Here is a 27,130-nt window from a genome sequence, read left to right as displayed (position 1 = left end):
TCCCTGGCTACAGAGGAAACCAACAGGGAGAAAGTAAGGATGATAAACAAGTAATTTGCTATCTCGAAGGTGGCTGTAGCTTCAATTTTCCCTCTGGCAGTTGCCTCTGCTTATGCAGACTGTCTCCACACGTGGGGGTCAAATAAAAACACAGAACAAAACAACAAGAAAAGACTAAACTATAATAGAGTTATCCACTGCAATAAGACCCCAGGACTGGATTTATTTTATCTTCTGGTGCTATAAATAGAATCCTAGAATGGTTTGGGTTGGAAGGGACCTCAAAGCCCATCCAATCCCACCTCTGCCATGGGCAGGGACACCTCCCACGGGATCAGGGGCTCCAAGCTCCATCCAACCTGGCCTGGAACCCCTCCAGGGATGGGGCAGCACCACTGCTCTGGGCAACCTCCCAAAACATTTCTCCCCAAGATCTCATCTCAATCTCCCCTCTTTCAGCTTAAAATCCCCCAGCCTGCGGGACATTTCAGGATCATATTCCATCCTGGGCTGGATGGAGGAAGGAGCTGATCCAAACCCCCTGGTGCAGGCTGACTTACCTCTGCGGGGTTTGGGGGGCACATGAGCTTCTGGGCATCGCTTTGGGAGACTCTGGGGGTTCGAGTCATTAGTGCTGGCCCCAAACAGCAGAGATGCTGGGATGAAGGCAGTGATGCTCTGGGACAAACTGGGCTGTGTCAAAGCCAGAGCTTGGACCCGGCGCCTCCAGGGACAGCAGCTCAGCCCCCTAAGCTTGTGTGCAAGGCAGTGTTTTTAAGCCCTGACACTTTAAAGTTCCATTCTTTAATGCAACACTGCCAGCTTTTGTTGTTCTGCTTGCCAATTTTTACAGCTTCCCATGGATTTTCCACTAAACCCAAACCTGCTTGTCGTGCTGTGTCCCCAGCGGGCACTGCTCTGGGGCATTTGCCACGTGCTTAGCATATTTATTTATGCATCCAGACATTCTCTCTAATATTAAGCTGGATCAGAGGTTTTAATTAAATGGAAAAAATAAATCTGAATGAGGGGGGAGGAAAATAGGAGATTGCCTGACACATCTGGCTCATAATTGCTTTAAAATTACTGAAACTCCCATTGTCAGCCCCCAGAGCTGCGCGATGGATAATGCTGCCCAACACCCAGGGGAGGTTTCTCCCTCTGGAGAGCAGTGGGAGGCACAGAGCAAGTGTTGAACCAGGTGCCCTTTAGAGATAGTTTAGTATTTGGGGGCATTTCATACGGTATTGGGATGGACCAGGGCCACAAAAATCCTTCAGCTCTCCCAGTAACGGCTACAATCACACAATCTGTTTGACAGCCACACTGCAGAGACGTTTTGGTACCCCAAGACAGACACCACGAGGTCACTTTTCTGGGAATCCTTCAGAAATATTGCAAGCAACAACAACAAAAAAAAATCAAATTATATCAACTTTTCAGCATCTAAACTCCCCAAGTCTGAGAAAAGTAACACTATCCTACATGGAGTCAGGTCAACAGCAAGAGCCAGCCAAGCTTTAAGGACCAGAAAGTCTCAGCAGTTTATATTTTCAGGAGGCAGCAGTCATACATGGCTTAATTGTGATAGTGATTTGGCATTAAAAGTAGCATTAGATCCCAGGAACTCCCAGCTCTCATTCCTGCCCTCAGCCTTCCCAAGGAGATGATCCCAAGCTGCTATAAAGAAGTTGCAACATCATTAGTTTTATACCATATAAACCAGTGCAAAATGACCAAATCTGACCTGAACCACAAAAGGCGTTTCAGTCGTTAAATGCTAACGAGGGGCTAAGGATGCTTTGTGCTGGCATCAACAGAAGTTTAGCACCATCAAGTACCACAAAAGAAGTATTTGTGTTGAAAAGCAAGCTAAATCAGCATAAATCCAAGCCAACAAATTGTACTTATTTATGTGACCAAGGAGCTCACCGCCAAGCAAATTAACCAGCTACCATGCCAAAGCATTTAGCAATCCTCAAACCTCTGTGCTCTACAGTAAAAGAAGGCAGGATGCTGGCTGGCAGAGGAAACAGCATTCTCTGTGCTTCACAGTGCATCCGTATCCCAGCTGCCAAAAATTAGCTACGCAATGTAACCTGGACAAACTAAACATCAAGAGCTTAGAAATATATTTACATGGTCCCACACCTCAGCATCACACCCAGAGGGAAGGGAGGAAGCACAGACCTTGAGATGATGGCTTTCACAAGGTTCAGGTCACCCTGTGGCAGCAATAACCATCAGCACAGAGCCCTGAGGGGTACCCCAACACTGCACCCATCCCCTGGCTTGTGGGAAGGGCTTAAATAGCCACAGCTGGGCTGGGTGGGGCTGCACACAGCTGAGCCATCACCTCCAAGGGCCTCCCAGAGCACCAAACAAACCATCACCATGCTTTGCAAGTCATTCCCAAGTTGCTGAGTTGGAGAACTCGGCTGGAGGACACAGCCCCTGGCAACACCAGTGATGCCTCCAGGAAACCAGTGGAAGAAAATGAGTTTGTTGTTTAATCCACCTGCTTGGAAAATTTCCTTGCTCTGATAATCTCTCTCTCTAAAGAAAATTAATTTCTGTTCTCCAAGGTTCATTTTAATTTCGTGAATCAGCTCCAACCTCCCCTTAGTGCAGCTGTAGGAATGGTCTCCCTGCAACTAAAAGGTGAATCTGGAGTAAATTCCCTCTGACTCCAAGGGAATTGCTCCCAAATCAAACTGGTGCCAATGAAGCCTCCAGGTGGTTTAAATGCTCCTTTCTCCTTGCAGAATCTGCCCTTCCATCTCAGCATTTCATTGCTTTGTAGGGTTTTTTTTTCGCTCTGCCCTCTATTAATCTTCCAGAAAATCAGCTGTCTGATCACAAACATAGAAAATTACATTATGCACTGAAACACCTTCCTATCTCCAACTCCAGAACTTCAGCCATGCGCTTTCTTGTGGTGGGTGCTTTATATCCACGAGGTCTCTTACAAGGATGAATATCCTTTAATTAGATACAAACTGCACTCATTTATGTCTATTAGAGGTGATCTGCAAATCTTTATTCAGCAACAGGGAGTGAGATGGACCCAGCTTCACACCATGGCTCTAAATTGGAGGGGGAAAGATTTAGACTAGATATTAGGAAGAACTTCTTCATGATGAGGGTGGGGAGGCCCTGGCCCAGGTTGCCCAGGGATGCTGTGGATGCCCCATCCCTGGCCGGGTTGGATGGGACCTTGGGGATCCTGGTCTGGTGAGATGTGTCCCTGCCCATGGCAGGGGGTTGGAACTGGATAGGCTTTAAGGTCCCTTCCAACCCAAACCACTCTATGATTCTATGAAATAACAGCCTTCTTGGAGGCATCTTCACCGTAACATCCCAGCCCGTGAGCCAGAGGAGGTTCTGCAAGCAGCAAAGCCTGTGTTGTGCAGACAATCTCTAGGAAGAAGCCCACGTTGCTGCATTTCTTTTGTTTGCTGCTGTTATCTTTCTCCAGCAGAGAAAGGAAAACGTGCTGAAAATACATGGATGGCTTTGTTTCTTCTTGACACAATTCAGTAGGGGAGATGCAAAGCCTTAATGTTGCAAAAGAAAAGTGAAATTGTGTGTATGTATAGATATGTTTGTATAGGTATGCAATGAAAATATTTTGCAGTCACACACTGTGTGGGAAGACGCAACGAAAGCTCAAAAAAGAGTTGGAAGGGTAGAAGAGGCAAGCGAGCAGGTGCCTGAGCTCCTGGCCGGGCACCCAGCACAGCTCTGCCAAGCCTGGTGAGACGCAAGCACCTTTGACCTTGGTCCCATCTTATTTTCAGCCACAATTTACAGTGTTTATGCTTTGTCTGAGGGTGTTTCTACCATCTATTCCCTTTCCTCTGGGTCACACCACAGCTTTGCATAAAGTCACTGAGTCATTAACATTGGAAAAGATCTCTGGGGGCTGCCAGGACTGCTCTGGGCAACTGTTCCAGGGCCTCACCACCCTCACGGTGAAGAAATTCCTCCTTATGTCCAGTCTAACTCTGCCCCTCTCCAGTTTATCCCCATTGCCCCTCGTCCCATCCCCACAAGCCTTTGTGAACAGCCCCTCCCCAGCCTTCTTGTAGCCCTTCAAGTGCTGGAATGATGCACAACCCCTGCTGCTCTGGTGGACCTGCACCCCCGCCCCTCCATGCCCAGGCTCTCAGGACATGGGCTTCTGCTTCTGGGCCAGGAGAAGCCAAGGGCAGAGATCTGGAGGGGGTCTGATTAGCAGTGGTGATGCAAATCAGGGACTGAGAGTCCCCAGCCCTGACCTGCTGCAGGGGAGGGGATGCAGGGGACAAGGTTGGAAGCGTAGGAACATTCCCAGACTTTGGCTCTTGCCCATAAATCACATTTGGCAAAAGCCCCCAGCAAAGCCCAGGGACTGCAGCTCCGGAGGGAGCAGCAGGAGCGGATCTGCTCTCACCTGCACGTTGCAGTGTTTGCAGCGCTCAGCGCGGTGGAGCCGGGAGGCTGGGGCCAGCCAGGGAGGGGAGCTGCCAGGCTATAAAATCCAGAGCCGGACGGGCAGTGTTCAAACGGGCACGGCGACCAAGAGTGACATCTGCCCCGATCCCCGTAGAGACATGGGCACTTGGACAAGGCTCACCTGGCTTTTACTGTTATTGGAATGAAAAGGTCGAAGAGATGCAGCCTCTGTAGCCTTTTCTGTTACTTTACTGCACTAAAAAGGAGCAAAGAGGACTCCTCTTTCCCCTTGAATCTTCCTGCATGGGGAGGAACAGGGATGTGGGGATGTTTAGTGCAGACAAGAGAACGATCAAGGACTGACCCAGGAGTGCCTCTTGTACCTCTTTGCTTATCGAGACAATTTGCATGGAGAAGCTCAGCCAGCAAAGGCAACTGCAGATGTTCAGCACGGGGCTAGCATGATATCGAGGAGCACAAGGAGGAGGTGACAACCTTCACTGGTGCTGGGAACCACTGGAGGAGGCATGTCCAGACCCCCGGGGTAGAGGAGCATTGGTCAGGGGCAGCACTGACCCCAAGAGCTCAGCGTGGGGAGGCAGGGAGGGGTTTAACCGCCCCTCAGAGACACGCATTATAGCTGCCTGCAAAGCTTCCTGAAGGGATGGAGCCAGACTGGGGCTGGAATAGCACTCACTATAGGCAGCCTGGGCATGGCCATGGGCTGCTGAGCCCCCAGACCTTGGCAGGGGACCCAAACCTGACCCTCTTGCACACCCGGGACGAGGAGCTGGCCAAGGCAGAGGTCGGGGTGCTGGCCACCATCCTGGCTGTAGCAACCCTAGGCAACGTGGGGGTGCTGCTGGCCATGTACCGCCTGAGGAAGAAGATGAGCCGGATGCATCTCTTCATCTTACACCTGGGGCTGACCGACCTGGGCGTTGCGCTCTTCCAGGTGCTGCCGCAGATGATTTGGGAGGTGACATATCGCTTCTTGGGGCCAGACCCACTCTGCAGGGCAGTCAAGTACCTGCAGGTGCTGAGCATGTTCGCCTCGACCTACATGCTCATCGTGATGACACTGGACCGCTACATGGCCGTGTGCCACCCGCTGCGCACCCTGCAGCAGCCCAGCCGCCAAGCCTACGTGATGATCGGGGCTACATGGCTTCTCAGCTGCCTGCTCAGCCTGCCCCAGGTCTTCATCTTCTCCCTGCGGGAGGTGCGCCAGGGCTCGGGGGTGCTGGACTGCTGGGCAGACTTCAGGTACCCGTGGGGACCCCGAGCCTACATCACCTGGACCACACTGTGCATCTTCATTCTGCCTGTCGGCATCCTCACCGTCTGCTACAGCCTCATCTGCTATGAGATCTGCAAGAACCTCAAGGGCAAGACCCAAAGTGGTGGCCCTGGCACTGGGGGGCCCACAGCAGCCTCCCCTCCCGCGCCCTGCTCCCATGAGAGGAGCGGGCAGTGCCCCGGCGGGCAGCCCTCACGGGTGAGCAGCGTGCGGACCATCTCCCGTGCCAAGATCCGCACGGTGAAGATGACCTTTGTCATTGTGGTAGCCTACGTCGTCTGCTGGGCACCGTTTTTCAGCGTGCAGATGTGGTCGGTGTGGGACGAGGATGCTCCTGATGATGGTGAGTAGCAGGGGGGATGCTAGGCTGCAGCCCAGAGCGGGCGCGGAGCCCCGGGCTCCCCAGGCACTGACCATGCCCGGTGCATCTTTAACATATGAGAGCTCTCTGGTATTTTGTCATTTTAACAATTGTGGGGAAGGCTGCGGGTTTGGTCTCCAGTAGAAGGTATAGAAAACTTATTGTGGAGTCAAATCACTGCTTTTGACAGAAAACCCACTGAGAAACAATGGCCTCTGACCATCACTGGTAGAGATATGTAAAGATGCGTGACTATCTCTGCCACGTGCGTTCCTTCCCTCGTGTGGGAAGTTGCTTTAGGAGCTGCTGTGTTTGGTGTGTGACTGCAGAGAGGGTTTTAACTGTGCCTGCTGCTCCCATCCTCCTCCAGGATGGCCTCACGGAGCAGCCGTGCTGCTGGAGCAGGACCTTCACAAGCAGTGTCGAGTGCTTTCATAGGCTCACTTCTTCTGGAAGTTTTCAGTAGCTCTCCTAGCCTGTCCATGGGTGGAAGGAGCTTTATCCAAGATTAAAGGCCCCTGGGAGGTGCTTTGGCAGACAGACAGGCTGAAGGGAGGTCCAAAAGGCGCTGGGATATGTGTGATCCCTATAAAAGCACATCATCCGCCCACAACCCTTAGCCAGGGGTAAGAGCTCGGCTCTGCCCACCGTGCTGCAAATTCTCCTGCCCAAAGAAATGCCAGTCAGGTGGGATGGGACAGGGACAAGGACATGCACCTGAGCCAAAAAGAGCCCCCAGGGTCTTGCCCATTGCACACCGGGACCCTGCCCAGACCATGTCCAGCCTGGTGGATGTTTCAGCTCCCTCCCTTGCCTTCTCAGAGTCCACCAACGTGGCTTTCACCATCACCATGCTGCTGGCCAGCCTCAGCAGCTGCTGCAACCCCTGGATTTACATGTTCTTCAGCAGGCATCTGCTCCAGGACGCCGCTCGCTGCCTGTCTTGCTGGGGCAACTCCCAGCCCGGGCTGCGGAGACAGGCATCCACTGGGAGCCTCTGCAGCAGGAAAACCACCATCCTGAGCCACAGCCACCACATCAGCCCCACTGGCCTCCCTCTGCATGAGAGCAACACCAAGGACTTCTACCCACACTGTGAGGAGGTGGTGACCCAGTCAGGCATGCTCTAGGCTGGAGATGTCCCCAGGCAGATCCCTCCACTGGAGACAGCTGCCACCAGTTGTGACACGATGAACATTGTCACTGCAGAGCAGTGTCTTGCGCTATCTGGTAGCATCTCATTTTGCAGGAAGCTCGGCACTTAAACCCAGAAAGCATCACCGTCCAGCTTGCCCTCGAGTGCCCGCTACTGTGCATCTGGTCTGGGGAGATGGACAGAGCCCCATCAGCCATTGCTCAACCACAGCATCCACCTCTCCTGTACTTTAGGAAGCTTCTCCCTGCCTGGCTGCTCTCCTCCAGGAATGCCTCCCCACCCAGGTTATCAGCAGCAGGATGCTCCACCGCCGCGTCTTACTGGAGTGACTGGAGCTTTGGGTAACAGATGCGAGCAAAGCAGCCTGAGCACAGCAGGAGGCAACGTGGCTACATCTGCTCGAGAGCTGCCTGCAAGCAAGTTACTCATCCCTCATCCTCAAGGCTTTGCTGGCAGAGCAGCAAACGCAGACACAGCTTTCCCACGCCCCGGGGCACAGCATACTCTCCCCTTCACTGCACAGCATTGCTTTCTGCTGACAGGCAGGTCTGGAGCTGGACCCCCTGCCACCTCCCTGGGGACAGGAACGGGGCTGGAGCAAAAGCCACACAGGGCAGAAACATCGTCTCCTCTTGTGCACAGCTGTCCTGCTATCGCACAGCGACATCACGCTGCGCTGGTACGAGCATCCAAAATGCAGCCCTGACACCATCAAAGAGCTGTTTGGAGGAGCCCTGGCCCAGCTCCAGCTTGCCCAGGCAGATCCTGCTGCCCTCCGTGCCCTGGCACTTTCCATCAGGTTCCCTCGCAGCCCCCAAGCCCCTCCGTGCTGTTCAACAGCTCCCGCACCCCATTAAAGAGCTGCTCTCAAATTGTGCTGTTTTTGTCTGACTTAGCAGAGATCAGAGAGCCGAAACCACCCAAGGCTCAGAGATGGCTTCAGGTCACTTGGGGCACAGAGAGGGGCAGCTGGGAATAAGCCATGGCCTTGCAGTGCCAGCCTGGCTCCTGCCCTTCTCCCTGCGTGTTGTGAGCATCCCAGAAGCTGTTTTGTTTGAGAGGAAAGCACGAGGGAGGCAGGCAAGAGCAACCATTTGCTCTGGGAGTGGAGCTGAAGAGCTGCTGAGGGAGGAGGTACGACTGCCCCAGAGAGCAAGGTGCTGAGTTCCCTGCTGGTTCCCCCTATTATCACAGGCTGAATCTGTAAAAATAAGACATTAAGAGTAAAGTATGTTGAAATCTTCAATTATTTTCACTTTTTAATCACCACGCATTTGAATCAGTTTTTCCAGAAACTCCCACTAGCTGGTTTTGACCCGATGTCCAATTCTATAAACCCAACTCTCCTGGTCTTTAGCAATGTTTCCTAGAGACTCTTTGGGGGTTAGAGCATTTTCCTTCATGCGCCCTTCAAATCAGGCCAGATCTGCAAATTAAGGTCATGAAACAAGGAATGCCCAACCTCAGAGCCCTCCCCGGGATCGATACCAAATCAATTGTCTCACAACCTTTCATCAAAGCCCATCACTGCTGAGCCGGTTTGAAATACACTTGGGGTGGCTCCATCCCTAGCGGAGGGGGCTGTACCAGAGGGTACATCAGCCCAACAGAGCGCCCACCTACCGCATGGTCCCCCTTTTCCAGCAATTTGGAAGTTTATTTCTTGGAAAATCATAGATAACAAAATGCAGAGTGATGGGAAGGAACCGGTCCCTGTTCGCAGCAGCAGAGCGAGGACAGTGAGCCCTGTGGGCAGGACACCGGCTCTCCTGGACCTCAGGAGCATGAAGGTGACCTGACAAATACAATCACTGACAAGCAGCACCTCTGAGAAGATAACAGCCTTCCCAGTATCTTCAGCGCACAATCCCAGGCTTATCTCAGCAAGCCGGAGAGCCCCCAACTCAGGTCTGTTAGAGAAAATTGCAGTGCTGTTCTCCCAGTCCCCTGGGAACTGAAGCAATCCTTAAGGAAAATGTGAAATGTGGTGTCAGAGCACAGAGGAGGCAGTGATGAGTGCCCAGTCTGGGGCACTGACCCCCGCCCTGAGCTCTGCTGGGTGCAGGCATCGCTCGGGTGGGGGAAGACCAACTCCTGCACCCAGAGCATTTGGTGCAGGGACAAAGCAGGACAAGCAAAAGGTGGGAGAGGGGGGAATATCATCCCTCCCCACAGGACACAGAGGGATTTCACTTGCCTATGCTCCCACAGAGCTCTGCGGTCCAGTCGCCTGCCCCTTGCAGCCCCGAGGGGCAGCAGCCAGCTCAGATCCTCCACCTGAGGAGGGGGGTTATAAATCCCCTGGGAGCCCCTCGGCCGTTTGCCAGCTGGGCTATGGCTTTCAGCTGTGAAAGGGAGCTCCCCAGCAGGGCCACCTTCCTTCCCCAGCCCCAGCACCTCCCTCGATGCACGGCTGCGTGTCAAACCGCCTGCACAGCCACCCCAGCTCCAGCCACAGCTTTGAGGGCAACAGGGACTTGGGAAGATTCTGAGCATCAAAGGAAAAGGGATGCAGGGCAGAGCGATGAATCAGGGCTTGTGGGCAGCGAGGGCAAAGCCGGCAGAGGAACTGTGTTTAAAAGTATTTTATGAGAGCGATCAGCAGAGAAAGCATCATTCAGAGGAGATGCCAGCCACTTTGGGTGAATATTTTGAAGACCACAGCATTTCCCGCCCCAAAGCACTTCCCGTTTTGAGAGGAAGGGAGGGGGGGTGTGATGTTCCATTTGCCTTCATGAAATGAGAAAAATGGCCATCACACAAAACTGGAGAGCACGTTTCAGCCTGCGTAGGAGAAACGCTTCCCTGCATCACCCCACGCTCAGCAACAGTGATGCATTTAAGTAAAATACCAAGCAAATTGTATGGGTGGGTTGGAGTGTTATAAGAATAAAAGCCGGCAGGCATCAGCCTGTGCCAGGCACCGACCGAGAGGGAGGAGAAGCCCCAGTCACGCGTCTACCAGCGCTTTGGGCACCTCCCCATCCTGCCAGCAGCATCCCAGGAGTCACAGCTTCACCTCAGTGTACTCAATGGACTTGGATGCCACAGGGCTGGAGCAGGGCCAGTAATCCACTTTCCTCTTCTTGGGGTCCACGTTGACATAGTCTGGCCCAGTCTTCATGTTCTTGTAATCCCTGGAGGAGCCTGGCCCAGGGCCTTGTGCCGGGAAGACCAAGGATGTATAATTGAGGTTTTCTTCTGAGCAAGGACCCTGGAGAAGTACAAATAAACCCAGGTCAGGCACCAGGAGCAGCTTTGCCCATGAATCCCACAAAGGCACCCAGGTTGTGCCCAGGGACCTCCCTGACCCCTTGGGATGCTTCCCTCTAAACGGGACCATTGCATATGGCAGGTTACGACCATCAACCAGCCTCACTGCTGGTTTTTCAATGTGGTTCAACGCGTTTGCCTGCCTCTGTACATCTCTAGGTGGGCAGGAGCGGCACGGACACGGCGCCAGCACCTCCGCTGCTGTGGCTGCGGTTGCTTTTGGCCGATGCTCTTTGCGGTGTCTGTACCTGCGGGCAGGCAGGGCTGCTGTCCGAGTCCTCCGAGGTCTCTGAAGACGTGTCGCTGCTCCCTTAAAAACAGGAAACATCACCACCTTCATTGCTACTTGCGGGGGTTAAAGGGAAGAAATGATCAGGGAAAAAAAGCAAATGCACTCAAGAGGGACAATTGAAAATCCAAAAGGCATCAGTGTGACCCTAAAGGTCTTTTCCAACTTAAACAATTCTATAGTTCTATCCCTCCTCTCTTCACCCCCCTGCTTGTGGGGGATCAGGCAGGGAAAGCCCGGAGGAGGTGGAAGCAACAGAATCACAAGCGGTTGTTGCATTTGCCTTCGCCCCGCTGCTCGCTCCCTCTTCTGTCCCAAGGTCAGCAGGTGAAGGTCTTCACAGCCACTTAAGGAAGAGAATACCACACAAACACCATACCAGATATTTATATTCATGTGCTAGGACAAACCTCGGTCGCTGCAGGATCTCCCCTTCCCCGCGTAGGTCGGTCTGTGCCCTCCTTCCCCTCCCGCCGAGGAGGTCGGAGGCTGTTGGGGCTGTGCTGCAGGGCTGCTGCTCGCCTGCTTCCCGCAGGAATGGCTGGCTGCAACCGAGAGGAGAGTTAGCTCCCTGCTCCGGCCCACGATGCCGGCTCTGTCAGGTGTTACCCCACACAGACCCCCAGCTGCCGCTGAGCCCCAGCACTGCCCCACAGCAAAGCCAGTTCAGCCCAAGCTGCTGGCGTGGCTGACATTACTATTATGCATTCGAGCGGGCAAATATCTATCAGTTCAATTACTGAGATGATTGAGTGGCTGCCCTGTTGTCTTGTAATAAAAGATTCCAGTGCTAAATCATGCCATCAGGGCCTCTTCCCAAGCAAGTTCGAAATTAGTTTGACCCACGGGGCCAAGCAGGGTTTGTTGATGTGCAGATGTGGGCAGCAGTTCTGCCTGAAAGATCTTCCTGCTGGAAATTGTAGCTTCGTCTGAATTATTATTTAGCAAATGGGTTCCGATGGTATTTTCCCACCACTTTACTAACAAGAGCAGTAGAAGAAAATGGTTTTGAATTAATAAAAGGCCACATAACCCAATCCGACCCTGCCCACACCATTGACAGCTATCAGGGCAGCCTCCCCCGGCCGCATCCTGCCCCTCGGCACAGTGCAGTGATGCTGATGGTTAATCCTTGCCCAAACCCACTCTTGGCTCACACCAGGGTGCCGTGGGTTCCTGCATCCATGGGCTCCAAAGCAGCACCAGTCACTGCCCAAAGCAGGAGGGAGACCCAGAAGGACTTTGTGACGCTTTCCAAAGCAGGGGAATGTTGAAGCTTTGGGCAAATTACTTTCAGTCTCTGAACTGGGTGATTGTGAGCAAGAATAGGGACACAACAAGTAAAGCTGACAAGACAGTAAATTACCTATTTTCCTGCTGAGCATGATGTAAAGAGTTAGTAAGAGGAGAGCGTATAGGACCAAGGCGATGGCTGAGGTGGCAACCGGTATCCACCTGAACAAGAGAAAAATATTTTGTCTAAGTGAAAGAAACAACCAAGTTATTTTAAATCTTTCGGGCACTGTTCAGCTGCCATTGCTTCAAAACATGGAATCACAGAATGTCCAGAGCTGGAAGGGACCCACAAGGATCATTGAGTCCAGCTCCTGTCGCTGCACAGGACATCCCAACATTCACACCATGTGCCTGAGGGCGTTGGCCAAATGCTTCGGCACCGTGACTGCTTCCCTGGGAGCTGCTCCAGTGCTCCACCACCCTCTGGGGGAAGAACCTTCTCCCAATATCCAACCTAACCCCCCCCGGTATCTTCCTGCCATTCCCTCGGGTCCTAGACATGTTTTAGACCAACCTGGTACCATTTTCAGTTTTGCTTTTTGTCTTTAAAGTGATCTACCCCAAAATCTGAGGCTTCATTTCCAGAAATGGCCAGTGCTCCTTGCACTTCATTTTTGGGTGCTCATCTTAAGGAGGCTTTTTAAAAGCCTCATTGCCAGTGGGGGAATGCTCAGTGCTCGCTGGAAGAGAGAAGTTATGAATATGGCTCCCACCAAAAACACACTCTGCTTCCGAGACTCGCGTTTGCGTGTGTGCAGACGCAGCCATCCACCAAGAATAAGTAATTATTCCTAGGACAGAAAAAGCAGGTGCGGCATCACCAGCAATGGGGTCTGCAGCATCCCCGAGTTCTGCTGCTGCTCCTGGACCCAGGCACAGCATCCCTGAGCCAGGCACTGACTGAGAAACCAAGCAGATAGGTGCCCCATAGCAGCCATTATCCTTCTGTCTCCGAAGGTCCACCCATGGCTCTGGAGCCCACGGCGTTGTACTCACCACTGGCAGGTGCACATCCTCCCTGCGAGGCGTCCTGGTGCGACGGCTGGTGAAGCCCTGGAGGTCTCTGGGGGGACAGAGGCAGGCAGCAAGCCCTGGCGGCAATCAACCAGAATGAGCTTCATGCTGCTCCACATCAACCAAACTAAGCAGCTGAAAGCAATGGTCTGACGTTGTAGACATGATCCAAAGGCACCACGCCTGCCCTCTGCGTGAGGCTCTCGCTTTAGGTGCAATTTCTTCTTCTACAAATCCCCTACACAGCCACAGACTCTCCCTGCTGTTATCATAAGCGCAATGGTTTTATACACTGCTGTCTCGGTCATATCTGCCACTTGACTGGAGCGTTTGGGCTCCACCGCAGCACCGATAGCCATAAGAACTGAAATTTGTTCTTACTGCTTTAATCCACTCGGGTATTTCAAATCCAAAAGAAACATTTGATACCTATAATCTGGGGGAAAAAAAGACCTATAGAAGAGAGAAACCAAAAGAAGGCCATGGGTTTGGTGTTGGGCTCTTGCATCAGCCAAGATCCAGCCAGAACGGTCAGGGTTCCTTCAGCACCTCTGCATTTGAAACACCTCGGATTTAGTTCTACGTAAGTGCTTAAATTCTGTTGAGGTTAAGCGGACTTAAGGCACATAATTAGCAAACACAGATGCCTGAGCTGGACCCTTTGGCTTGGTTTTTTTTTGGCCATAATATTGGAGATTTATGTTAAAGAACAGCAACTGGGGGCATTCGCTTTGTGAGCTTTCACTTGCTCACAAGTTTTCACTCAATGCCTGTGTACTTACTGCTCATAAATGGCCAATACAGGGAGGTATCTTCAGCTAAAGCTTGGATACGACGATTAAGGGAGTCATAATAATATGATTGATAGACTATTAGATAGATTGATAATCAGAGCAATGGCATTATTCAGTCTATGGATCAGATTCTATAATGTCCTCTATGACATATTTCTAAGAGCAATTCATCAAAAGCCTTTTCGATAACCACAACAATTTCCTGTGCAATTCCACTTACCCAAAGACTCTGGGAACTGCCAAGCTAAAAGTCCATTTCTTGCTGGAATTTTCCCCTCCCTCTTATTGAGCTGATCTGTCCCCAAATATCCTTCTCAAACGGCTCTCATTCTGAAACGGTTTGTTTCCTATGGGGGGGCAGGGGATGCTGCTGCAGCAGATAGCGATCTGAAAAACGAGCTGCTCAAAAGGAAATTGCAAAATAAGCCCCAAATCCAAATATCAGCAGCAAGCAGCCTTCTTTGCTGAGATGGGGTAGGGCGAGATTGAAGAGGCGATATATGCATCTGCATATTGAAATATCTATTTTGAAGATAACAGCGAGTCAGAGGCTGGCAGCGCATGTACTTTTTTGTAGTATCAGGTAACTGGCTGTGAACTCCCCCCCTGCAGCCCCTGGGATATTAACCCTTTCTCAAGCAAGAGGCCCTCATGAAATCAAGGCTCGTAATGGGCTCCTGAACAGCTGTTGGCCCAGTGGTGAATTGAAGGCGTCTACGCTCAAGCCAAAGGTAAGCAACATCAGGGGAAAGCCCCAAATTGTTTTAATCCCGTTTGAGACAGGCCTTGCTGCCCCAAATTAAGGCTAGAGCTCAGGCTAGCAGAGGCGCACGCCTGCGGGCATCCTTTGGAAGCAGACACCAGCTCTCAGCCTCATGTACAAGCCCTCTGCTTTCTGAGGCATCGCATCCAACAGCGGGTGGAGTCCAACATCCAGAGGTGTTTTACCTTGGGGACCAGAGCTGTCCTCACCTTCCCTTTCCCAAAGGACCTTGGAGGGAGCAGGAATTAAGGATGTTTTGGCAGCATTTTCAGTGACCGTACAGCTGCAGGGGTCCAGCAGAGCCGAAGCGCTTGGTGCCGGATGCGGTCTCGCTCTACCTCTATGGCGATGGCAAGAACAAGCCCACATGAGGTTCCATGACGCTTCCCCTCCGTCAATTGGCTCATTTAAATAGATTCGGGTGTTTCTCTGCTGTTCTGTGGCTGCTTCTGCTCTGGGTCTGGGGACACTTTATGCCTTCAGGATGGTGTCCCTCCTGTTCAATATTCCAGCAGCCTTGGGCTAAAACGCAACTGAGATTCATTGGAGAAAAGCGGTGTCTGAAGGTAGAGACCTCTGCCCAGCAGCAGTGGAGCTGGGTCAGCTGCTTTGCGAGCTGAGGTCTCCTGCCAGCTCCCTGCCGCGGACACTGCCCATATTTATGGTGGGGTTGGGTTGATGTTGGACTGGATGATCTTAGAGGTCTTTTCCAACCTCAATGACTCTAGGATTCTATTTCCGCCCAACTCCCTGGAACTGTGGGGACCACACTGCCCACCAGCTCCATCACAGGGGGGTTTCACTCCTGTTTTACCCTGTGCCATGGGTAAATATTTAACTGAACCTTGCTTTTATTTTGTATTTTAAGTGTTTGCTATTGCAGGGTTTCACTTTCAAGTGCTCAGGATCACAATCCGATTGACAGGTGGAAGAAGCATTCGATAAACAGAATAAAAGGCTTTTCAGAAAACGCTACTCGGGAGCGATTTGAATCAGTCCAGGCTGATGGTAGAAAGGGCTAAACTAAAGCAAACACATATAAAAAAAAAGAGCGCAGATAACGTATTTGTAGCCTGAAAAAAGGTTTCTTAAAATGAATAAGGGGCCGTACACTGAGCCAGTGTTTTCCACAGAAGGTGCATAACCTATTTCTAACATATCTGAGGGCAAGTGTGTAAAGCTGGAGAGGGTGAGATATACACAGCATGACAGCTACTGCCCAGAAGCAATATTGGGCTGTATTTATGCCATATATTACTTATAAGACCTGGGTTGTTCCAGTAGCTGACAGTCACATTTCATTACCTTCCTACCGAACATAAGCACTTTTTGTGCTGTTTTATTAACAAGATGGATTCAAAGGCTCTCAGTTCTATGAATAATTCCATGTTTGGCTCTGTCACTCTGGGCTCTCTTTGCCACATCAGAGGTGCCGTAACGGCAGCGCAGGTACCCCAGGGACGGGCAGAGATGGGCAACCTTTAGGGGTTATAAAACTGAATTTGAAATCATAGAACGGTTTGGGTTGGAAAGGACTCTAAATCGCATTCGGTCCCACCCCTGCCATGGGCAGGGACACCTCCCACTGGATCAGGGGCTCCAAGCCCCATCCAACCTGGCCTGGAACCCCTCCAGGGATGGGGCAGCCACCACTGCTCTGGGCACCCTGGGCCAGGGCCTCCCCACCTGAACAGCAAAACATTTCTTCCTAAGATCTCATCTCAATCTCCCCTCTTCCAGCTCAAAACCAATCCCCCTCATCCTCTCCCTGATCCAGAGCCCCTCCCCAGCTTTCCTGCAGCCCTTTTCAGTCCTGGAAGCTGCTCTAAGGTCTCCCTGGATCCTTCTCTTCTCCAGGCTGAACAACCCCAACTCTCTCAGCCTGTCCTAAACTTATCTAAATAAAAGTAGAAATAGATACACTTAACTTCAAAATTTTCTAAATAAAAAGTTTGTCCCCTTCATTTCTTTAATCTTTGTATTTTCATGCTGAATCTGCTGTCACAAGTTTGCCGATTATTATGATCCCATTTGGGATTTTTTCCAGTAAATAAACTGTTTTGCTTGAAGTATTTGCCTCATCTGTGCTGCAGCTCACGCTCACGTTTATCTCTGAAGCCCAAGGATCTTTCAGGCTGGATTTTCTGACAGGATTTTCATATTATAAACCATGTCCGTAACACTCGGTTTGCTGCTCTCAGCTGATCTGGCACTCGCTGCAATTGGCTTTGTTTTAGAAAGCTGGGATGTTTAAATCCCTTGTATGAATATAAGATTAGGATGAGAAGGGAGGCCAGAACATTGAACTGTATCTTAAAAGTGATTTAGATAACTTTATATAAGGCTACTCGGTTTAAAAACCTGCAGCAACCGACCTGAGCATGGTGGAACGTAGGGAATTTGCACTTGACCTGGAAAAACAGGCTGTGTCTGCTATCAGCAACAACTCTGCTGCGTCCTCCTTCTCCACGCTCACGCGGAGAAACCTTTGATGAGATTTTCAAAGCTTAAGCTCTCTGCGAAACTGCAGAAAGAGGAGCCGGGCAGCAGCTCCAGGGGATGGAGACACAGACCCCTCAGTGGAGAAACGCGTCAGCAACCTGGTCCAGAGGCAGGTGTCCCTGCCTGTGGCGAGGGGGTGCAGCTGGATGGGCTTTAAGGTCCCTTCTGACCCAAACCATTCCATAATTCCATGATTCTCCACCCGTTCCCATCATCTGGGGTTGCTGGTGGCCCTATCGGACTCACAGCCCCCCTGATACCTGTGCCTCACAGGCAAGGACTTCAATTTCCTGGGGTGAGGACTTTAATCGGATAAAATGGCCTAAACGAGATCAATGGGAATTTGATTAGAGTAGTGCTAAGGGTAGGTGTCCTGCTAATTACATGAACACCTCTCTTTGTGACACCCATCACCAGTTTAGTGCCATAAACACAGAATACAGCCACAAGGACAACACAGCATCTGTGTCTGAGGGACGGGGGCAGCGTGAAAAGCCTCATCTCCCCCCCTCCCCCTTCTATCTGAAGGCTTTATTTGCTCATTAGCGATTTTGATTTGCATTCACAGAGGCTTAATGAGACGACCATCCTGCGTTAAACAAAAATCAGCCACTGGGGAAGAGCCCTTTAGGGGCCATAAGGCAACATGCGACCGACTGCCCGCAAAGCCCTTCTTCCTCACGGTGCTTTGATGACACCGGCTGCTATTTGAAAGGGAAAGTTGCAGATTCTTGAGCAGTTCATCACTGCTAATTAGTCTTTGCCTTTTTGTTCCGATGTGAAACATCCCTTTCCTGAGGCTGCCAGGGTGTGGGGCACCCCATGGAGTGGGAGAAGCTGCCCTGGAGCATGCGGGCGCTTCCATGGGCTCAGCTGGGCCATGCGATTCCCAGTGGATAAGGAGCTGGTGCTGGGATGGAGGCTCCATTCTGCCCCTAAAAGCAGCTGACAGCCCCCAGCACGTCCCCGTGCACCATTGTGCTCCGCTGCCGCCAACCCCTCGCCCACAAAAGCAAACTTGACCCCGTGCACTTGTTCTGCCTCGCCTGAGACGTGGCCAGTGATTCATTTCCACAGCCAAAGCCACATGTTGACATTGAAAGGGGCGTTATCACGGGCATAGGTACACCAGGGTGTACCTGTTGGTATAAGAACAGCGCTGCGGCACTTCCCGCACCCACACATCCTCGCTGAGGCCGGTGCTGCCGCCGACATGAAGCGTTTCCTCTTCCTCGCCATGTTCTGCCTCTCCCTGGCCAGCAGCTTGAAAAGGTAAGGGGGTCCCCAGGGTGCACCCCAGCTCCCCGCACTCTCAGAGGGTCTTTGCTCCCAGGGTCCTGCCGGCACTGAGCATGGAATGATGAACAGGCAGAGCTGAGCTCCTCCGGCACAGACACCCTGCGGCTGCACCAGAACGGGGACCACGGGTGCTTTGCTGGTTTGCTCCCATCACAGTGGTCTCCATCCCTCCAGGCAGACCCTGCCAGCAGCCATGGGCTGCAGCAAGGTCTGGGGAATGAGCTGCTGGCTGCAGCCGAGCTGCGTGCAAGGAGACAGGGCAGAAAAAGCTGGAATGAATTTACATTGGTACTCACCCCTTCTCCCAACCTGAAGGTCCTTTTCCATCAATCAGGTTGAGCTCCTGCCCAACCCACCACCACAAGAAGGTCTGCGGTAGGGCACGTGGGCTTTCCTGCCGGCTTTGTCCTTGTCGGAAAGGGCCTCGGAGCCCATCCAGTCCCACCCCTGCCATGGGCAGGGACACCTCCCACTGGATCAGGGGCTCCAAGCCCCATCCAACCTGGCCTGGAACCCCTCCAGGGATGGGGCAGCCACCACTGCTCTGGGCACCCTGGGCCAGGGCCTCCCCACCTGAACAGCAAAACATTTCTTCCCAAGAGTCTCCTCTCAATTTCCCCTTTTTCAGCTGAAACCCATTCCCCCTCATCCTCTCCCTGCCCTCCCTGATCAAGAAGCCCCTCCCCAGCTTTTCTGGAGGCCTTTTCAGGTACTGGAAGCTGCTCTAAGGTCTCCCTGGAGCCTTCTCTTCTCCAGGCTGAACCCCAACTCTCTCAGCCCGGCCTCGGATGAGAGACGCTCCAGCCCTCACATCACCTTTGCAGCCCCCCTCAAGCAGATCAGGCCCCCGGGTTTGCTGCTCCTCTCCAGAAGCCATTGCAGTGGGGGCTGAAGGGGAACAGGCTCTGGCCCCGCGTCCTCTTGGCACCGGGACCCTCAGGGTGGATGTCATGGCTGCACGACACCAGCAGCATCCGCGGGCGAGTGACCGCCCTTGCTCCCCCAGGGTGACCCTGATGCGGCGTCGCTCCCTGCGGAAGTCGCTGCGAGACCGTGGGCAGCTCTCCCACTTCTGGAAATCCCACAAGCTCGATTTGGCCCAGTCCGGCGAGGACTGCACGGCCTTCCTGGAGACCAACGAGCCCCTCATCAACTACCTGGATGTAAGCACGGTCACGCCGAGGGCTGGGGGGTGCTGGGCCCCGGCCAGACACCCCAAAAGCACATTAGTTTGCATGAGAGGTTCCCAATGCCCAAATGCTTCCCACAAACCCCGTGCCTGCTAACAGAGCACGCCTGCAGCCGGTGCCCGGCGTGCCAGGGCTCGCTGCCTGCCCGCTCCTTTGTTCCCAGGAATGTGATGATGAGAAGGGACAAGGCAGCACATTGATGGCGAGCGCTGCCATCCTCCCCCCGCCTGCTGCGCTCCCCGAGCCCGCAGCGCTCTCAGGCACGTGGTGGGGACACAACTTTTCCAACCCTTATCGCACACATCACAGAAGACCCCACAACAAACAATCCCGAGCTAGAGGTGGAGAGGGCTCCGCAGGCTCATCCCAGTCCGCAGCGGCGCGAAGGTCCTGTCCCCAAAGCCCCTGCCACCACGTGCATCCTCTGATGAGTGTCCCCTGGAGGCCTGACCTTCCCACTGAATGCAGCAGGAAGAGGGTGGCACCCTCACCCACCATCCTGCCTCTTGTTGTCGCTTTGCCTTGTTTTCCCTTCAATATTTGGCTCCTTTATTTCACGGCCGTGACAGATCAAACGCTGTCCCGTTGCCAGCCATCCCCCAGCCCACATCCCCCACCCCAGCACAGGCTCCCCATTGCCGGGATTTCTTGGCTAATAGCAGTGTCTGCTCTGCTTTTTGGTAGGTCGAGTACTTTGGGCGGATTTCCATCGGGACGCCCCCCCAGAACTTCACTGTGGTATTTGACACGGGCTCCTCCAACCTCTGGGTACCGTCCATCTACTGCGTCAGCAAAGCCTGCAGTGAGTAGGGTCTCCCTGACCCATTCGACAGCGGTGGGACCCTGGGTGACACCCTTGGGTTGGCCCCAGCGAGGCCGTGGGGTCATCAGCACACACAGCCCAGAGAGCTTTTGGGGAGCTCCCCACCCAGCTGAGCCCTCCAAGACACACACGGGTTTGTTTGCTCAGGCGCAGGTGTGGATCACACCACCAGGACCCGGCACCATCAGCCCACGGGAGATATTGGACGTGCTCTTTTGGCCACTCTTGTGGGAGAGCCTTTAAACAAACAAGGAGAGATGATAGCGCATAATAGAGCTTGTCAGCAAGGGGCTGGGTGGAAGGAACAAGGCGGGCACAGAGAGCATGGCACGGCTCCGGGCTGCCGGCCCGAGGGCTCCGCGGGTGACAAACACTGCGTTTGTTGGGGTTGTCAGCGATGAGCTGTCCCCAGAAGTCCAGCATGCTGACACCGAGCAGCTCCGAGCAGCTCCAGGGCTCCCTGAGAGCTTCCAACAGAGCCCGAGGCGAGGTGGGGACAACAGCTGGATGCAGACAGCTGGATGCAGCAGTGCCTGCGGGGCTGCTTCTGTCTGTAAAACAGCAACAGCGGTGCTGAGCTTCATAAAAATATCCCATCAGCTAATGCTGCTCCCCTTAACAAACCTCACGCCCTTCACAATGGGGTGAATTTTATCCCCCAAAATGCCAGCATGCCCTGCTGTCTCGTGAGCAGCTCTTTCCTTCGGCAGCGTGCCCGTGGTGCAGGCAGTTTCGTGGTGCCACGTTGCCCCATTGGTTTGCTCCGAGGCTGGTCAGGGGCTTCTGGCATCCGTGGCCGTGTGGATAAACAGCATTCCTGCTAACAGCTCCCACCTCCTTCCCCAGCTCAGCACGCCCAGTTTCGGCCGTCCCAGTCCAGCACGTACCAGACGGTCGGGACCCCGTTCTCCATCCAGTACGGGACCGGCAGTTTGACAGGCGTCATTGGATCGGACCAAGTAGTCGTGAGTCATCTTTGGTTTCTTCTGCTTGGACAACGTCTATGGGACTTGCCTCAAGACTCAGCATCACCACTGAGCCTCCTCCTCCTCCCCACAGGTCGAGGGCCTCACCGTGAGCAACCAGCAGTTTGCAGAGAGCATCAGTGAGCCAGGAGAAACCTTCCTGGATGCTGGGTTCGACGGGATCCTGGGGCTGGCTTACCCCTCGCTGGCTGTGGACGGGGTCACTCCCGTCTTTGACAACATGATGGCACAAAATCTGGTGGAGCTGCCCATCTTCTCCGTCTACATGAGCACGTACGGACATGGCTTTGCTCCGAGCTGTTGCTTAGGCACAGGCATTAGTTTTAGGGGGGGGCTGCTAAAATAAGAAAGTTTTACTAAGACAGTAAAGGGTTTTTTTTGGCACCATGCCGAGCATCACAGACCTCAGGCTTTACAGGAATAAAGAGAATGACCTCAAACATTTGTGGGAAGCGAGTGAGTATAAATCCACCCATTTAAAATACAATATGCAAAGTAAAAGAAAGGAAACCCCTCACATCTTCTCCTCCTTCTCCTTCCTCCAGGAATCCTACATCCTCCGTGGGAGGAGAGCTGCTCTTCGGTGGCTTTGACCCCTCCCACTTCACAGGGACCCTGAACTGGGTGCCGGTCACCCAGCAAGGATATTGGCAGATCCAGGTGGACAAGTGAGTGGTGCTGGGCAGGGAGGGAAGGGTTGGGTTGGAGCAGGGAAGCGGGACAAGTCCCTCTCGGTCCTTCTCTCTTTCCTCCTCTTCCAGCATCCTGCTGGGTGGGACAGTGACTTTCTGTGAGAATGGCTGCCAGGCCATCGTGGACACCGGGACATCGCTCATCACAGGTCCCCAAAAAGAGATAAAAGAATTGCAGAACTATATTGGTGCCATACCTGTGGATGGACAGGTGAGAGCCAGGGTGGGGAGAAGGGGGGCAAAGCCCTGTGGCACCCACCCTGCCGGGAAGGACATCGCATGGGGCAGCACCGCTGAGCTGCTCGGCTGTTTCACAGTACGCCGTGGAGTGCAGCAACCTCAACGTGATGCCCGAAGTGACCTTCACCATCAACGGGCTCCCCTACACGCTCACCGCTCAGGCTTACACCATTATGGTACGGCTACAGCTCCACCAGCAACACCATTCCCAGTTCCCAGTGGCTGCAGAGACAAAGGTGGCCCAGAGCCACCCCAGGAGCTCAGCCACGAGTCCCAGTGGGTGACGGGGACTGCTTCATGCACGGGACCCGCAGTCACCATTCCTGTGTGCTCCCACGTGCATGAAGCTCTTGGGTTTGTCCCCAGCTTTGCACTTCTCCTCCCCCAGGAGTACAGCGACGGCATGGCCTTCTGCACCAGCGGCTTCCAGGGCATGGACGTCACCCCTCCTGCTGGACCCCTCTGGATTTTGGGTGACGTTTTCATCCGCCAGTATTACTCTGTCTTTGACCGTGGCAATAACAGGGTGGGGTTGGCCCCTGCTGTCCCTTAGGGCTGTGGAGCAGGAGGGGAACGGAGCCACCAGGCAGCTGCCCTCAGGCAGGAATTTCACCTCTGCGTCCCTGTCCCTGGAGGTGATGAAGACACCCAGGGACCACGGCTGAAGAGCCCAGCAGAAGTTTGGTCCAGGAAGCCATCTCCTAATGAATACAAAAATCACCTTGAGCCTCGCTGATCTGCTTTGCAGATTCCTGTGTTTGTTTTTAAACACGGGTCAATAAAAGCTTTAAGAAAACAAAACAAACGCTGCCATGCTCATGTTGTGATTGTCCCAGCAGCAGCCCCGCAGATGTCGGTGGGGTGCACTGGAGGGTTAAATCCTCCTTCCCCAGCCCCTGCCCTCCTCCCCGGTGAGCTCAAAGCCTTGGTAACCCCATGGCACTGCGGCATGCCCACTCTTACCTGATTTTCCTCTCTCTGAAGGGAGCCTCGGCAGTGCAGCAGATGCTGGGTCTGAAAGGTTGGCCTCTGTGGTCCTTAGCTGGGATTTCCAAAGGGGCAAAAGAGAACACTTTGCTCAGGGAGAGCGGAAAGTCCGCAGAGGAGGCTCTGGGCATCCCCGAGCTCCTTGCCAAGCCCAGGGCGATGGCTGCGGGCAGGGACCGGGCGAGCAGCGAGTTCACGGGGAAAATGTGCTGCTCCAGCAGGCTGAGCTGGTGCTGGCAAACCAGAAGGTGACTGGAGAGACCCTGAGGTTCTTTCTGTGCCACAAATCTCCCAGAAAAAAACCGGTGATTTCCAAGGAATTTTGCTTTGGCCCCGCAGGCACTGCAGGGTTGGTGCTGGAAGCACAGGAGCACGAGCCAGCTGCGTGGGGCCAAGTTCTGCGGTCAGTGGCCACAGGCTGGGGCCAAGTTCTGGGCTGGGCTGCTCTGAGGACAGGGGGATTCAGGGGTCTGGTGGATCTGGGGGGCTGCAGGGCTTCCCGTGAGCCACTGCACCATGTGCGACTTGCTGACGGTGCGAGGGAGGTGGGAGAAAGCGTGAGTGATCGTGGCTCATGCATGAGGCATCCCGAGACACGTATGGAAGGCAGCGAGAAAGGGAAGCACGGAGAAGGGTTATTTTTATCGCCGCCTCTGCTTGGTTTTCCTGCCACTGAAACAAGGCCCTACAGCGTGCTGGCGCTGAGGTCGACATGAAGGGGTCCCCAAGGCCAGGCTTCACGGCTGCTGCATCTTCCTCAGACTGGAGCAGATTTCAGGGTTGGGTCTGCAGGCACGGGAAAAATCACACCTGGTTGCAAACTTTGTGGCTCAGACGTAATCTGCAATAAAAGCAAATACCTGCCCTTACTCAGAAAAATTGATTGTACCACTGACCAACACTTGGTTTCTGCAACCGGTTCCTGTATTGACTTCATCTCAGCTGTCATTTCCCCAGGTAAAGAGCAGATAAGTGCTGGGGCAGCTGGACAAAGGTCTCCTCTCCCTCTTCCAGCTTAACTCTTAGCAGCCAAGATGCTGCTGGCACCAGCCCATCACCATGGCCACAGGAACTGGAGGAGCCTTCAGCTTCCTCAGCATGACAAAAGACCACTCAGTACCCCTGAAGGCCAGCAGCAAGAGGTGCCCAGCCTGGACTCCACTGCTCCATGTGCTCTTGGGATCCCAAAGCACCCCATGTCCTCTCAGCAGGTTTTCATCAAATCATGGAATAGCTTGGGTTGGAAAGGACCTCAAAGCCCACCCAGTCCCACCCCTGCCATGGGCAGGGACACCTCCCACTGGATCAGGGGCTCCAAGCCCCATCCAACCTGGCCTGGAACCCCTCCAGGGATGGGGCAGCCACCACTGCTCTGGGCAACCTGGGACAGGGCAGGGACACCCTTATTGTGAAGAATTTCTTCCTAATGCAGAAACTAAGTCTTCCTCTTTCCAATATAAAGCCATTCTCCCTTGTCCTATCCCTGCCCTCCCTGATCCAGAGCCCCTCCCCAGCTTTCCTGGAGCGCCTTTCAGCACGGGAAGCTGCTCTAAGGTCTCCACGCAGTCTTCTCTTCTCAGGGTGAACAACCCCAACTCTCTCAATCTGTGCCTGAGGAGCTCCAGCCCTCTTTGGGGGGTCCTCTCCAGCTGTCCGCTGATGCTCAGGTGTTGCTCCAGCAAATATTGAGCATCCCAATAGGGACGAGCCAGCCCCTGCTATCCCCCGCAGATCAGAAGTGGCCAAACATCCGTAGGGAACACTTCAGTCATGTGGATGCCTTTTGCTTTCTTCCCCTTCTCTCACTCTCACTGCCCTGTGAGCCTTCTGGCAGGGGACAGCCTGTCCTCTCCTTGTCCACACAAGCTTTTTCTCTGGACGTGGCAGTCCTCAGCCTGTGTTTCATTTTCTCCTAGCTGTGAGATCTTCCTCATTGTCACAGGGCACAAAAAACATGCTTTTTTTCCTCAGAACTGCTGACTTGGTGAAGCAATCAGGACAGGATTGTAGCTGTGGTTGCAAAAGCTGCTGAGCAACACGTTGGCTATTGCCTCCTCTACACCACTGCTCCCACCACCTTCATCCGAGGACAAGCTCCCGCAGCTGCACTTGGAGCAGCAAGGAGAGCAGGAGCTTTGGGAAAATCCTTTTTCTTGGGAAATCAAATAAAACCTGAAAAGCCAGTGCTGAGCTCAGGCTGCGCACCCTGACGGGTACAGCCCATTCTGCCCAAAACCAGAAGTGGCTGTGGGCATCAGCTGCGGCAGCGCAACCACAAATCCCATCTCCACCACCACGGAGAGGCATCAATCATCTGACGGGGTGAGCAACCTCCAGGCTTGGAGGGACACAGACAAAAGAACGAGGGCAAAAGTAGTCAGGAGAGAGGTTGGAGAGCAAAGACTCCCTGCAAGGGCAAAGGTGAAGCAGCATGATAAAAATAGGCTGAAAACAGGGATTAGGAGAGATGTGCTCTGGGGAAACATTAGCCTTTTACCCAGCACCAGTGAGAACTGGCTCAGGTGCTTCTCCTGCCTCATCCCAGCTCCTCCCAGCACCTGCCCTGTAGGGGGAAAAAACAGATTTTTCTGGCCAGACAAGTCCCAAAATTACACCTGGGGAGAGAAGGAGGAGAGTTTGTCCTGCTGAACGCAGCAGTCTTCCCTGGGATCCCATAAGGGATGGCTACAGCAACAAAAGATCTATGAAAATCAGGGTGGCCAATGGACGAGCAGAAGCCCGTGGCCTCGGAGGGACCACACACCACCAGTGAGGGAGCCAAGAGGTTCACAGATAGGGGAAACCGCTCCTGGTGCAAACCCCAAATCCTATCAGACCTTTGGCAAAGGCTCTGGTCCTGCCCTTGTGTGCCAGGGAGCACAGCTCTGCCTCTGCAGCCACGGCCAAGCGGGTTTTCCCGTGCCAAAGAGCCATGGCCACCAGCCTGATGCTCGGAGAGACAACCAGAGGCTTCCTCGGTTCCCAAGATCCCACTTGCCGGCTGAACACATCCTCCTCCAGGAGATGCCATCAGCTCTGGTTCCTGCGGCTCCCATCCTGACGTGGTCCACTCCTCTTGGGGTGCTCACGGGATGCCGGCGTGGGCTGGGTGGGAGCTCCTGAGGACACGGGGCTGCAGGGATGCGGGATGGTGCACCAAGGAGCTGCAAACACTCCTTCCCCTGCCCCTCTCCTCCTTCCTGCAAAAGGAGACAAAGCCTCACAGAACCCCCTCAAAGTCACTCTGCCCCTCTGCTACCCCTGGATCGAGCCCTGCCACCGCTCCCGGCCATCCCCAGCTCCCAAAGCCACTTATTTTGTCCCATCCCACCCCGTCCCATTCTGTCCCGTCCCATCCCATCCCATCCCATCCCATCCCATCCCATCCCATCCCATCCCATCCCATGCTATTGGAGATGCCTGAGCAAAGTCCAGGGTGGCTCCTGCAGGCTCCAGGGATGCTGCTGACAACCCCTCCATGCCTTTGCTCCTAAATAATCCCCCAGCAGGAACACAGATAAGGAGTCCTGGGGAAGGGTTGAAAGGTACCAGGGGATCCTGAGCAAGAGGAGGGGTTAAAAGTGAATCCCAAATCCCAGAGGACAAAGGGAACCTTGTTCTTTTGCCCTATCAGACCCTCATCGCCCAACAGAGCCCTGGAGCTGAGAGAAATGCCGCCGTGACATCCCAGCACACGCCCGCAGCTCCTCCACCAGCTCTGGCAGCAT

At 53.7% G+C, this 27,130-nt stretch overlaps 3 protein-coding genes and 1 long non-coding RNA gene across 12 annotated transcripts; 2 read left to right on the top strand and 2 right to left on the bottom strand.

The window, feature by feature from the left end:
- The first annotated feature begins 5,101 nt into the window (after window positions 1-5,101).
- Window positions 5,102-7,228, top strand: AVPR1B (arginine vasopressin receptor 1B). Its single transcript, XM_009563882.2, has 2 exons — window positions 5,102-6,080; window positions 6,921-7,228. The coding sequence occupies exons 1-2, from the start codon at window positions 5,102-5,104 to the stop codon at window positions 7,226-7,228; spliced, it is 1,287 nt and encodes a 428-aa protein (XP_009562177.2).
- Window positions 7,229-8,609: 1,381 nt separating this feature from the next.
- On the bottom strand, window positions 8,610-15,035 carry RHEX (regulator of hemoglobinization and erythroid cell expansion). Of its 4 annotated transcripts, none has more exons than XM_054087803.1 (6): window positions 14,893-15,035; window positions 13,109-13,203; window positions 12,183-12,271; window positions 11,227-11,361; window positions 10,776-10,837; window positions 8,610-10,468 (listed from the first exon to the last, which is right to left on the bottom strand). In XM_054087803.1, the coding sequence occupies exons 2-6, from the start codon at window positions 13,123-13,125 to the stop codon at window positions 10,262-10,264; spliced, it is 510 nt and encodes a 169-aa protein (XP_053943778.1). In that variant the 5' UTR covers window positions 13,126-13,203; window positions 14,893-15,035; the 3' UTR covers window positions 8,610-10,261. The 4 variants fall into 4 exon arrangements, with proteins under 4 accessions (XP_053943778.1, XP_053943777.1, XP_053943779.1 ...); XM_054087802.1 differs by lacking the exon at window positions 14,893-15,035 and adding an exon at window positions 14,141-14,264; XM_054087804.1 differs by lacking the exon at window positions 14,893-15,035 and adding an exon at window positions 14,141-14,243 and having other exon boundaries at window positions 13,109-13,175.
- On the top strand, window positions 14,574-23,037 carry CTSE (cathepsin E). 6 transcript variants are annotated; one of them, XM_009563884.2, is made up of 9 exons: window positions 18,296-18,457; window positions 19,491-19,647; window positions 20,359-20,476; window positions 21,344-21,462; window positions 21,557-21,756; window positions 22,029-22,151; window positions 22,245-22,386; window positions 22,493-22,591; window positions 22,804-22,977. In XM_009563884.2, exons 1-9 carry the CDS (start codon window positions 18,399-18,401, stop codon window positions 22,966-22,968), a joined length of 1,182 nt encoding a protein of 393 aa, XP_009562179.2. In that variant the 5' UTR covers window positions 18,296-18,398; the 3' UTR covers window positions 22,969-22,977. The 6 variants fall into 6 exon arrangements, with proteins under 6 accessions (XP_053943773.1, XP_009562179.2, XP_053943772.1 ...); XM_054087800.1 differs by lacking the exon at window positions 18,296-18,457 and having other exon boundaries at window positions 18,920-19,647; XM_054087798.1 differs by lacking the exon at window positions 18,296-18,457 and adding an exon at window positions 14,574-14,651 and having other exon boundaries at window positions 22,245-22,977.
- Window positions 22,984-27,129, bottom strand: LOC128854436 (uncharacterized). Its single transcript, XR_008453536.1, has 3 exons — window positions 27,016-27,129; window positions 23,379-26,602; window positions 22,984-23,116 (listed from the first exon to the last, which is right to left on the bottom strand). It is a non-coding gene; the product is annotated as an uncharacterized LOC128854436 (long non-coding RNA).
- Window position 27,130: the final 1 nt, after the last annotated feature.

Source organism: Cuculus canorus, chromosome 24 (assembly GCF_017976375.1).
Source record: "Cuculus canorus isolate bCucCan1 chromosome 24, bCucCan1.pri, whole genome shotgun sequence".
In the NCBI taxonomy this organism is placed as follows: domain Eukaryota; kingdom Metazoa; phylum Chordata; class Aves; order Cuculiformes; family Cuculidae; genus Cuculus; species Cuculus canorus.
Note: the sequence above shows the minus strand (reverse complement) of the source record. Positions and strands in the feature narration are given on the sequence as shown.